This window comes from Branchiostoma floridae, chromosome 2 (genome assembly GCF_000003815.2).
Source record: "Branchiostoma floridae strain S238N-H82 chromosome 2, Bfl_VNyyK, whole genome shotgun sequence".
Classification (NCBI taxonomy): domain Eukaryota; kingdom Metazoa; phylum Chordata; class Leptocardii; order Amphioxiformes; family Branchiostomatidae; genus Branchiostoma; species Branchiostoma floridae.
In genome coordinates this window covers 17,671,889-17,685,427 of record NC_049980.1, presented here as the reverse complement: position 1 = coordinate 17,685,427, position 13,539 = coordinate 17,671,889, and the positions used below count along the sequence as shown (strand labels likewise).

The 13,539-nt window shown below is 39.3% G+C and overlaps 1 protein-coding gene across 1 annotated transcript; it reads left to right on the top strand.

Moving 5' to 3' along the window:
* Positions 1-26: 26 nt before the first annotated feature.
* On the top strand, positions 27-9,188 carry LOC118408793 (centrosome and spindle pole associated protein 1-like). Its single transcript, XM_035809656.1, has 14 exons — positions 27-65; positions 193-276; positions 538-595; positions 963-1,013; positions 1,410-1,565; positions 2,098-2,192; positions 2,586-2,612; positions 3,067-3,104; positions 3,316-3,455; positions 3,591-3,719; positions 4,651-4,758; positions 5,979-6,112; positions 6,315-6,477; positions 7,768-9,188. Exons 1-14 carry the CDS (start codon positions 27-29, stop codon positions 7,917-7,919), a joined length of 1,374 nt encoding a protein of 457 aa, XP_035665549.1. The 3' UTR covers positions 7,920-9,188.
* Positions 9,189-13,539: the final 4,351 nt, after the last annotated feature.

Here is a 13,539-nt window from a genome sequence, read left to right as displayed (position 1 = left end):
ACCATGCTTTATTATATTGTATGAAAATGGAACAGGCTTTTCTCGAGGATGTTTTAGATGGTTCTGTAACACGATATTGAAAAGTTTGCAAGCTGAATGACACATTTAATCAAAAGCAATGCCTTAATATATTCATTCTCATCATTCTTATCAATTACTGTGATCATAGTGTCTGAACTTTCTGTTTTACAGAGCCTAGTCATAAAGAACTGTCTGTTTCCGACTCTAAGGAAGAATGAAGAAGAAAGCCACCAGCCACCACCATACTCCTACAGGGTACAGATCACACACCTTGATTCTCAACACTTGTGTACCAAAAGATATTCTTGGACAGTGTGTGCAGGAACATCTAATCAATATAATTGGCATATTTGCATGGATATTCTGCATCTTAATTGACCTTTAATTCAACATTTACATTCTGTAAAAAGAAATTACAATTGATATATTATAGCAGCCAGAAACGGATGTGCAAACCTAAGTCATGAGTTGTGTAGTTTTGGTAACCTGTCTGTTTTCTTACTTTACTGACCTCAGGAGAGACCACCCCCCTCCCCACCTGTACCTGCTGTCAGAACCAGGGAGAGAGCACCAGGTCTGTCAAAATTCATGTTTTTGTTTGCTCTGAATGACACTGAATATTGCACACAATGACTTTAAACCAACATGCTGAATTGTATCCAATAACATCACGTAGGTAATACCTGTTTAAAATTTTGTTTTTGATAAGATGTTGCAATTTAGGTGTCCCAGTTATCGTCCTGAAGTGTGGTGATTGCAAGTTGCAGTTGATGTAGTCATTGAAAGATGGTATTGCAGGATTTATGCCATAGTAGAGTCAGTCACTTTTGGCCGGCATATAGGGATATTAGCCCTAAGGCTTATGTGCTTAACACATATGCCTAAGTGTACATTTAGTTTTTTTTTAGTTTTGAGTGATGGATTTCCTCTCTTCTCCCAAGCTTACCAAGGACCAGCAAAGGAGCTTCTGTCCCCAAAACCTCAGACACCTGGTGTGATTTCATAACTGTGTTTTTTTTACTTTCATTGCATGTTTGTCACCTTCATGTTGTGTGGTGTGTGAATCGCATATGAAACAATGGCAGAGTTGTTGTCATTCTAGCATCAGAGTTTGTGCAGAGATGCCTCCTAGCAGTAATCTTGCAAACTGAAAGCATGCAGTATGCATGTTTTAAAATTCAAGACATGTTTCTTTCTACATGTCTCAAAGTGTGCACCAAGATTTATGTTGACATTGTTGTATCAGTTGCTTTTGCAGTTACATATTGGGTGAGATTTTGTTGCAATCGAATTTTATTCAATTAAAATAATGACATTCTGGATTCAACTATTTGAATCTAGAAAATGGGACTGTTACTTAAGCTGAAGTTTATTTGCTTGGTTGCAAGCCTACCTGGAACAAGTCCGTGAGCTCATTATTCCCCCAGCCATTTTCGACAATGATACCGGTTCTGAATTTGGAACTGTGACTCCGTCAGTCCATTCCAGCGACTCCTCTGGTATAAAAGGGAGACTGGATAATGGAAGAAGTCGTGTTGTGGATGGCAAGTAGATGATGATCTGAAAAGCATGTCTTTCATCTATTCATAAGTCATGATGCTATCTAGCATGCCAGTTGTCAGAAGATTAGAATACTGTCACCCTCAAAGAGAAGCTAACATGTCTTTTGAGTTTTTTTACATCCAAAATCACCAAAAAGGGTTAGTTGGGGTTTTAGTTTTGCATACAATATATTGTACTTCAAGATTCACTCATTCCAGTAAATTAGGCAGGTCAGTGGGTTTGATTTGGAAGTGTCAACTTCAAGTTGTCACAAATTGCACTACATTTAGTATGATTGGTCAAGCACATAATGGAGGACTTATGTTTGTCTCATTCAACTACTCATTAGGAAAATTCTACCTTTAAACTATGGATCCAAAGCTTATGGTGTTATTAGTTTTCATTTGCGTCACTAAATCTTCCATATGGTATGGTCTGTCTCTCTCTTTTTATTTTGACTTGTTCCCTTCAGCTGAAGTAAAGTAGTCAGCATGATAAAAGGTGCTCATGCGGTGTTGACTTTCCTCCCTGCAGGAAACCCTGATGATGTGATTGACCAGCTATCTGCCATGCGAGCCCAGCTGCAGAGTGAACAGAGGAGGGTGCAGAGTCAACTGGACCATGCTAAGGTAGGAGGTGCCATGATACTGAAGCGTACATTGAATCAGTCTGCCAGAGTTGCATGCCAATAACTGTGAAGTTTCCCTATAAACTTACCTTTCTCAAACCTTGTATGATTGTATATTGCTTCAAAGATAGAAATCTGAACATCTGAAAATCTGGCATCTCTGCTAAAAAAGAAGATTTAAGACATTCAATTTCCTTGAAAAATCAATAAGTTAACTCAGTGTTTGACATTTCACATGTGGATAGCCAGCTGCAATATTACAAGAAAAGATGCAATCCTTTTGTCAGGCGAATTAGATGCATGATACTTGTTTTTAGATGCATTCTTTCTTTTTTGTTACCTTCTTTCCAACTTCTGTTGATTTTTCTTCTTCTCACTCTTTGTCTTGAGTCAGTGGTTACTGTGGCTCATGGCTTCAAAGGTAGGAGACCTTCTACACTAGTTCTATCTTCTTCAAACAGCTTTTACCAACTGTCACCTTCAGTATACTTGCCTTCGGCATCTTTCCCAACTGTTTATATCTAAACCTTATGATTCATAACGCTAGTCCCCCCTCCCAACATTAACAATGTTACTTTTTAAAGCGTCTATGTTTGCATGGAAAATAGATTGTTAGAAATGTAAGTTAAGATGATAAGGGCATAGCATATATTATGCAGTGTGCTGTAGTTACTCAGAAATGAAAAAAAGTAATATCACAGATATTAAACAGAGTTGTCTATTTTTGCTTTAGTATTGATATTTTATGTCACCAAAACTGATGCAAATCATTGAGCACATGACACTGCTGTTATCTTCAAGTTTGTATTCCATGCCAATATCTCAGAGGATGAAGTGGGACTTATCTAAAATTGCAATTATCTGTGTGTCTGCAGTTTGACAGCGTGCCAGTACCCAAACCACAGCCACAGCCGTAAGTTCTCTTTGATTTATTGTTGTAATCTACTGTGATACAGTAACTGTCTTTATCTTTTAGATTGAAACTTTGGTTGTGATAGAAGAGTAAGTACACATAATTTGTATGGCCAGTGCTTTTGGGACACATGCTTTATAATTGTTTCTTTACTTTTGGAACAGGAAGTTTCTCTAAACTGACTGGTAAAGCCATTTTGTTTCATCTGTAGGCGCCGAGAGCTTACAGGAGTGGATATCTTTGACATGGCGCGGAACAGAAGCCGTGTTGCTGTCCGTAGGCCGGTCCATACAGCAGACACCACCGCTGATCCCAGGAACTTGGAAGACTTCAACGATCTCAAGCACAGAAGTGAGTTGAAAGTCTTAGCTAAAGTCAATTCTTCTGGATACTTCTAGATCTATCTTTTCAAAACAATACCAATAGTGTTCTTTGTATTATGATATGGAAGGAACAAGATTAATCAGAAATTTTTCCCTGCTGCAGAAAACACGGTATCCCGACAGGAGTTTCGATCTCGGTACCCTGACGACCCCTACACAAGTCGCGCCCTGGAAGCACAACAGCATGCCATGTTACAGCAACAAGAGGAGAAGCTGGGTAAACTCAGACAGGGTGGGTCTCTCAATCTACTGTTAATTCTGTATTCAAGATCTTTACTTTATTCTGTAATCTTTACTTAGCTGGAAAATACCAAATGTACATTGGAGTAACCTTCGTGCTCATGCTAATCAATGTGTAGTATGCAACAGCAAGATTCTGCTAGGGGCTAAGCCTGGATTTGGTCTATATTAAACAAATGATTTGTAACAGTTCTCACGAAATGTGAAGGGAAGATTTTCTTGTAATATACATAATGTTACCTACATAAGGTGTAAAGTAAGGAAATTAGAGTTTAGACTGGTAATCATGACATAAAACAGAACATTGAATATCATTTGAGTGGCATCCACTATTTGTCATCTCTGATGGTCATGTGCCTTGGGAAAGGTCACCAGGTCATGTGACACTAGTGTGTGCTGTAGATTGGGGTAGTTGGTAATGGCTGTAGTCACAGTTTAGCCTTGATAGCTCTGATTTGTACCACCTGATATTAAGATTACACCCAGATTGCTAGGTGTTTTGGTTGGTTCATATAACTAAATTGTCCTTATTTTGCATTTGACCAGACAATACAGTGCTAGTATTGTGCACCACACATTACATATTTTAAAACATATCAAATACAAGCAGTACTCTTTTTTTACCTAACTGACGGTCAATAGCGCGTAGCTGAGCTGGAAGTGGCAGCAATGCTTGTTGATGTTGCAATGTAAGTGTGAAGTGTGCCTGGGAGTTGTTTATTTGTGGGAAAGTCATAAGTTGGTGAATGCTGGAGTCATTGCCATATTGGTCACATGTAAGTTTATATTTTGATCCTGCATAGTCCCTTTTTGGTTGATTCAAATCATACAATGTACATTATTGACAAGAAACCCCTTCCTTGGAAAAGAGACTCACTTTTTCACATTGTCAACTGTTGGTAAATAGTTTTCTTTTTCCCCAGGTGGACTAGCGAGTGAGATGCCCAACATGAATCCCCGTGACTTGGGCCTGCAGAGGGGGGATGATCTGAGCAGGAAGTCTTTACTGGAGTCTGAGAGTGCCTTCATAGGTAGGTCCTATAAACCAGGAGGTCATTTCAGCAAAGTTGACATTGATGATTGAAAAAAGACAGATTCTTTTCTCAGAGAAATGATTTTACTGTAAGTCATGTGTGAGTTGCATGTCTTGGATGTAGAAAAAAACTGTCTTCTGCACCATGTCTGGCACTGCAAGTATGTGGGAGAAAAGAGACAATCATCAGTTGCTGAATGACAAAACAACAACAATGCTCCCGCCATTTTGAAAGCCCACGCTGTCAAAGGTTGTGTGATAAGCAGTGGCGTGCAGCAAGAGTCACAGCCAGTGTCTGTAAAACAAGAACTGTCCTCGGCCACTGTCCTACGTAAGTGCCTCATGTAAATTGAGCCGAAGCTATTGCAGCTGAAGAAGCTGATGGCTTTAAAACAAATGCATGAAGTGCCTTATTATTCAATTTTGATTCATACAGACTTACCTACATTTGTTTGTGTGTTGAAATAAGCTCATAACTCTACAGCAGAGTCACTCTACATCCCATTTTGTAACAGGACATGCGTCGGCTCAGTTGTGGTCTCCTAATTGGCATTTCCTTTCCAAATTACAACATCTGGGCCCCGGAAAAGCCTGCAGTGCCAAATGGCTATACATACTGCATAGTCCTCATTGCCCTGCCTACACAATTCTGCGCCCAGTCAACTGGTAATCATTGACGTCCCTGTTTGGGCACAGCAGTGAGTTAATAATGCACAGAGCCCTTGCATTTCTACTGAGCATGTAAAGCATAGAGAAAATCCCCCAGGTCAGGAGCTTTAGTTCAGACTGGTACTTAATGACTCTTCAGGTTTATGCATCTCCTGTGCTGTCAAGTCACTTCAAAGTCACAGTTTATTAAAGGCAAAATGCACCTGGTTTAAAGCAGCTCTGAGATTTGTTGGGCTAAGTGTGCTTCTCGTGATAATATGCTTACAAGGCTGGGGAATTGTGAATTTTCCTCTGTTCTCTTACCTAGTAACCAGTGTGCAAACCTGGTTTGAAGCATTCATCAGCATGCTGACGTTAATTTTACTCTGACAGATTTTTCCGTTCATACCAGATTTGTATTCTTAAGTCCCTAAGTTGCAAAATTTATGTGTTTTTTTTGTGGCATTTGTAATGTGCTTTTATGTAATATGTTTCTGTGCATGTGCTTTTCCCCCCAATAATTTGATTATAATAATCACATTATGTGGTCATAATTGTACCACTTATAAGATACCAATGGAATCCAATCAAACTCAGATCTGAATGGAGAGGCCACCTTCCCGCCTGACATGATAGATGAACGGAAGGGTCCAACTGCCAGGGAGAGGAGGAGGCAACAGCGCAAGTCACCCTCTCCTCATCTGGTAAGTGAAATGCACAACTATATCATAGAGAGTTGTCAACTAGTTTACTGTGTGTAACATGCTCTTACCTTGTTGACCAACTTTGATATTTGTATTTCAATTATCTTTCTTCGTGTTTACATATGTCTTATTACCTTTACAAAATTTCCCAGAAACATACTGTCATACACTTGATTGATTGATATATTTTGACTTTATCTAGCTTGAGAAGGATGAGCTGAGTTTGGGAGGAGACTCCTACCTGGAGCCCCAGCCAGGCCCATCAGGCACCCAGCCTGGGAACTTTGGCTCCCTAACCAGCCTGGATGTGGACAGGGTGGCAGCCAAGAATGAGGAAAGACTGAGGAGGCTGAAGACCTTACAAGGTACAAGTTTATAGGATCTGCCTTGTCCATGGAATACTGTAAATGCATTTAAGTTCGTGGGGATTTACTTTCATGGTAGTGGGAAAATGAAGTGTTCGCGATGGCTTTAAGTTCGTGGTGAAGTAGTCACTGCAAAAACTGCAAACATAAAACCACTGCAAACATTTCTGCTTTTACAGTATGTCCCAACAAAAATTGCGTAGTTTTATTACAATGTACATGGATGATCAATTTACCACAACTTAAGTTTGACCAGGTCTTTTGACCAATTCTTGTGATCACAACAGAAAAGTAAAGGTGGTTCATACTTACACTATGAGCAAACAGAGCAAGATACTACATACACAACAACCCTCTGCATTTATCACAGCATCACATTTCAATTGGAATGAAATTGGCCCATAATTCTAACTCAGTCTGTTATAAACTTCTCCACTTGAACAGCCTGTCCCAATAAATTACATGTATATTCTTTCCCCTTTCTGTATATGGGCATTGCTGAAGATTGAAAACAATTCTTTGTACTCAGCATCACATTATAGTTGGAATGAAATTAACCTTGTTTTCAACTCATAGTTCTAACCCACTGTCTGTGGGTGATCCTCTAAATACATCATTGGTCCTGTAAACTCATTTTGAACAGCCTGTGCCAACTGATAACGTTCATCTGCCATTTTTTTCCTTGGATGTTGCCAAAGTCTTTTTAGCCTAAAGGAGAGTCTTTATTGGACAGGACCCTAATGTATTGCTAGTATGATAGTGATCACCATTGATCCTGCTTGCTTTTTTAGACAGACATTTGTCCGGCCTTTCACAAATACAATATCTTAAGCTTCAGTACCAGCACTTGTGAACCTGCAGCATTTTCCCTAGTATCAGCTCTTGCATGTGAGAGTTCAAAGGCCTGGTGAAGACAGGTGCTTTTTCTAGGAGAAATGAATGTTCAACAAATCGACAAGTTGTTCAAAGTGTTAAAGCAGCATATCATTTATTTACATGCTGCAATTGTATCATGCATTAAGCAAAAATGAATTCTGGAACACTAGCCAATTGGGAAGTTATTCTACCAAGGAGGGATTGATGACAAGAGTTTGTATATACAACAGAGTTAACCAGAATTTATGTATGATTGTTTATATTTGATTATATATTTGTTCTTCTGTTAACAAACAAACAGCCCAACTAGCCATAGGCTATTGCCAAGGACTAACCCTGGGTTATACTGTTATTTGATTATATACATGTACAGTATGTTGATACTGTTTGACTGGATTCCTGCTCTCTCATCAGGTGATGACCAGTCCATTGGGGACCCAGATGACATCCTGCAGAGGTTTATGAACCAACAGAAGCACAACCGGCCATCCTCCACCACCACACTGGACACAGAAGCCTGGCTCAGGCCAGGAACTGGCAATACATCACTACTGTCCAAAACATAGCAGCACATTCAGATCAGTGGATACTGAGGCCTGGCTCAGGCCAGGCAGCAACAATATATTATAACTATCCAAAAACGTGGCGGCACAATTTAGGAACACAAAAGTCTAGGTCAGGCAAGGGTCTTGCAACACATTTGTTAATGTCCAAACAAATCGATTTCCACGTCAATGCACACAAAATCTGTAACATGCCACTGTTAACTTCTCCAAGACTTTGCACCACCTTGAGCACAGAGACTGGCCCCAAACTCAGCAAAGTTGATGACATGTTCTTGTGCCTCACTATTGTTCAGACCATCACACAACACACATGCACTGATGTCATGTATATATGATCAATGGAATGCCCACCTACATAGTTGTAATGAACAAGTGCTTCTTATTGTACAGAGAATGTTAATGTGCTTACTATGTACATAGATATACAAAGTGATTGTTCTTGCATTGATATTGTGTGTTGAATTACTTTCACTGTACTGATATTTAACATGTACTGTACATCTGTGTCACACTCGTGTGTCTCTTTGATACTGGTACTAGGTGTAGTATAAGTATCATCACAGGAAATCAGTTTTATAAGCTGATTTAGCAAAGTGTAAACTGTTGCTTTTGTAAGGGACACCAGTGATCAGGTGGAGTTAGAAGTGTAGTGCAAGATATTGTCTCATTCAGTAGTTGAAACAATCTTCATTTATTTAGTCAATGAGACATCAGCTGGAAACTTGGCAACAGTTCCTGAATGTATTTAGAATAAAAGACTGTCACGGTCCTTTGTATGATTATGCTGTAATTGTATGACAAAGAAATGTGAAATTATGTTCCTAGTGTTCAGAGATTATATTATAAATCAAAAGCCATATTTAGTGTTGTGATTAATGCTGTTTACTTTGTTTTTGTACATCTGCTATCAAGAATTGAACACCTGCAGTGAAGTGTACCCGGTTATTTTGGGATATTGACACCGTGATGATAGACTATTAACATTTGTGTTGAAGTGTAACTACATGGTGTGGTGTTCGTGTTGTAGCATAAAATATTATATGTACATAGGGAGACATGTATATATTTCACCTACTTCTCTGTAATCCACTGATAAGAAATGGGGACCAATTGAAGTTTAATGTACCACAGTGTGGCAGCTATGGTACTCTGTTTAATAGCCAGTGGTACCCTGCAGTCAAATGGTCCACACAATATCTGTAGTTGTACCAATTGCTGCATATCCTGTAAATTATATTGCTATGGATGTTTTATTGTAATGCTCAGAAACTTTGTTTTGTCTATTCAATGTGTTTGTTTGTTTGTGCTTTTATTTAGACCTGATATTGCTCCATTCAGCCATCATGGCTGCTTTTCATACAGGCCAAGCTGGGAGGAGTATCACTATCAGGGTCATTTATGATTAGATAATTCAGAATACTATCAATACTACAAACTTTAAGATATAGATAAGAGTGGTAATAAAAATCATAATAGTAATGAAATAAAAATACAGGTAAACATTATGTCATCTGTTCTAATATTGTTCAATAGAGGTCAGTTATTGCGATGAAAGTTGTCTTGTGATAGAAGTTGCTACTCTAGTGACCTGTGGCAGTGAGTTCTTGACAAGCGAACCAGAGTAGGCTAGGGACCTCCAGTATAACCCCGTCGTGTGTAAACATGTGTAAATCACGCCGACCTGTAAATTTCTCTCAAGGGCTTTTGAGATCAGAAGCACTTAGTCTGGTGCTCCTGTTAGCTGTACATGTAGTAGTTGAACATTCTACTAGTATGTAGGGCAGTAACTGGTTGGTCAAAGCCTTGTGTACCAGTAGGGCTTTGTGGCGGTTGTGACTTCACATCGTTCCATCCCAGACGAACTTCGGCCGATGGAGTTAGAGACGGGGCACATAAAATGAACTTGCCGGCTCGGCTTTACATCGGTTGAAGTTTCTCCAGCAGAGTCCCAGGCAGTATAATGATACATGATATATTGAAATATGGTTTTGTACAAAGTTAGCAGAGTATACGAAACTTAAGTGTGGATGTGCTTTAGAATCTGTCTACTTATCAATCTCTTCAACCAAACGCGTCCGACCACCATTTTTCCCCCCAAATTGTTTGCCTTACATCATGTTGTACATGCATGCCCGTGTGGAACTGCATGATAAAATACATGAAAAAAACTGCCTAAATGTTCATTCGGTGATTTTTTTTACCGTAATATCAATCTGCCCTTCTATCAGCCTTGTCTGACAATAAATATACAGTATTTTGCTCAAGCTGTCATGTTCTTTCAGACCAAGTCTTTTCCATTGACGGTGCACTATTCATCAGTTGTACTGTTTTAAACTAGGCTTTAAAACTATTTTACCCTAAGATGTTTGCAGACGGTGTTAGATATGTAGTGGAAGTTGTTCCAGGATAATACTCTGCTTGTTGGAATGAAATGATATTACATGTGCTGTGCACAGTTTTGTACAAAATGTCTTGTACCTGTTCAAAGTACCGTAGGTTTTTAAAGGGGAAAATGAGCAGAGCTGGATGCGAACTTTTGTTTTCTTGCAGCTTCCCATGGTTTCATAAATGTTCTAGCTTTATCAAATTAAAAGTCATGAAAATTTGAGGCAGCACCAGTTTTACTTGCTTCGAATTCCCAACGAGAGAAAGACAAAAAACGCTGTTCCATCTGAGACTCGATGACAATTTATTTGCTAGTGCGCATGCAGCTAGAATTTAAGAGCAAGATAACGAACACAGAATTTCCTAGGAGAATTGTACATACTTTTAAATGTTCATGATAGTGAATTTCCTCTTTATTATCTTCACTACCTTGGCAGTTACAATCATTGGATTAAATGACTGTGACTCTCATTTCATGGTCTTTTTGTGCTCAACAATGCGAGAGATGATGTCCGATAAGCGGATCTGATTTTCCGTTGATCTTGTTTACACTTCCAATAACGTGTCATGCAGGTGACGATGCAATAATATTTTCTGATCGATCATTAAATAAATACACATCAGATTGCTTAGTAATAATCATCCGAAGATAATCGTCATTCGATCTAAGTATACCGTTTTCGAGACTTTGGGAAGGTAAGATAGTCTAAAGATTCGACAGATCGCTCAATGAATACCATACATAAAGAACGATTTTTTTATGTATTGTGTATTTTATTGTTTTTTGATAATCTTTTCATATTACAGTTATAGAATAAAGGGTCATACGAATCCAATTTTGGTGGCTCAATGGTCGTTCAGCGATCTCCGACTAGAGGAAACGGGGCCCTAATGATGCTGTTTATGTGCTTCGCCATCGCGCTGAGCCTCACGATCAGCGACTTCAATTCCGTGCAAGTACAGCTTCATTCTACCCTGATGACAAAGACAGTCCCAACACAATGATTTTAATGAGCAGATGGGGCACCTGAGGACACTTAATGTTACTTTGGGGTGAAGAGCTGCTTAGGTGTCGAGGAACAACTGTTTTAACAAAGACTTTGGTATCAACGTTAATGTGCGTATACTTTTGAACCTCCTTTTTTACCGTCTCTATCTTTTTTTCGATTTGTAAATTTTGTTGACTGTTCCCTTGACACGTGTTTGCAGATGGTCCATTGGTTTCATGAAAGTAAAGGCCTGTAGATCACCCAGGCTTCGTCTTCTGACAAGTCGAAAATGTGTCCCTTGTGTGAATAAAGATTATTGTAGATTTTTTGTCTTTCGCCGCGCTTCCGCGGCGAAAGGCAATCAGACCGATATTAGATTTCTGTCCGTCCGTCCGTCCGTCCGTCCGGGTCGACCATGCCATACCGTGCTAGCGAGATATTCTACCCTGCAGATTCGACGGTATTTAAACGTTATGACATACGTATCGGCCTACCATGAATGTGCTGCTTGGTTTGCGGTCCATGCCATATCGTGCTAGCGAGATATTCTACCCTGCAGATTCGACGGCATGTAACGTTATGACATACGTATCGGCCTACCATGAATGTGCTGCTTGGTTTCTGCATGGCTTATAAGCAGGAATTTGCAGAGACGGATGTGAACGGTGAGGATTTCTTCGTAAGATTGTATACAATTTATAAACTAACATGTTCGCTGTTTGGTTATAATAAAACAGACATTGCAGAGAACAGTTTGACATGTCATTTACTTTGTTTTATGGAAAATCACCGCTACAAAATCTAGAATTGTGTAAGATGCGTGCGCCGCATCTGACATGGTGTGGGAGGGGGGCGTATTCGGAAATTTCTTACTCTAAGAAATTTCAGGCTATTTTCGTGTAACAAACTTCTTTCAGCAAAATAGTAGCCCTCGGATGCGTTGAAAATAGAATGACCCACATTTAATTTATAATTTCGAAAGGGAAGATTCTGACCGAGCTCGACGGAGTGAGTCTGACGCGTGACGTCACGACTCCGTCAAGTAAAAGCATAATTGCGTTACTAAAAGAAACGAAACGTTCCATTAAACATATCACGGACCTGTTTTAGTTTAAAATATCTACCTTTCACATGATCTTGCCATTAAAAAAAATATTTCCATTACTGTATATGCCATGTGTTAATATTTTATGTTGTTTATGGTGACAATACTTTGTTTGTTCTTGCAGAAATTCAGGACACATCTACTGATAAATTTGATTACTACAGTGCACTTTCATAAAACCCTGTTGTACTGTAACAGAGCCGTTCTTAACAGCGAAACAATCCGAATAAAGTTAACATCATTCATGCAGTTGTGTTATTATATGTAGTTCAAGTAAAATATACTCTGTGAGAACGACTACCTTACTAAACAGTTATATAACCTAGCACTTGACCAAACTGTGCCAGAGCTGCCAACGTTGCAGACTTGGCACCCACGCTTGACCAAACTATGCCAAACATTTTTACGTACACAATATAAGTAAGCGAAAGACTAGCTTTTTTCAGAAGCTCTTGTTTTAAATCCCCTGCGTCATGAGATACCTAACAAGCACAGTAGCAGGCCGAACATCTCTGCCTGTGATGATACTTTCTGTATTTGTTGTATGCTAAGCTATAACTTTGTAATAGGGAATTAAGTACCGTAAAAGGGGAAATGCTCCGCGGGGATTTCATTTCGCAGTATGGTGAAAATGGAGTGTTCGGTTCAATGTTCTCGGATGAAACTGTGATGCAGGGTTTTCCTGTAACAGAGGAAGTGTTGAGTTCGCGGTGAAGAGGTTACCACGAAGATCGACAACATTTCCCCTTTACAATATCACTCACAACTAATTAGGAAAGAAAGATGACGCGAAGCAAAATTATCAGCCACATGCGTCAATGAAAGGTGATAAGATACGCCATATAATAGTTACTCAAGCAAAGGATTTCCAAAATCATATCCAGTTGGCTGAGTAACTATCATTTGGCGTATCAACAGCATGAATGACCTGCAAGTGCGGCTTGTTATGTTTTCGTTGTAACTGCACATCTATTGACGACAGGTGTATTTTTTTAACACCAAAGCATTTTTAGAATATAGCCACCCGTTCGAACGTACAGGAACTTGTTTGCAGTTGTATCCACGGAAGCGACCATAACGCAAGCCTTTATAACATACCGAAGGCTACTCAACAGTGAATTAGAATTCAATTAGTTACCTC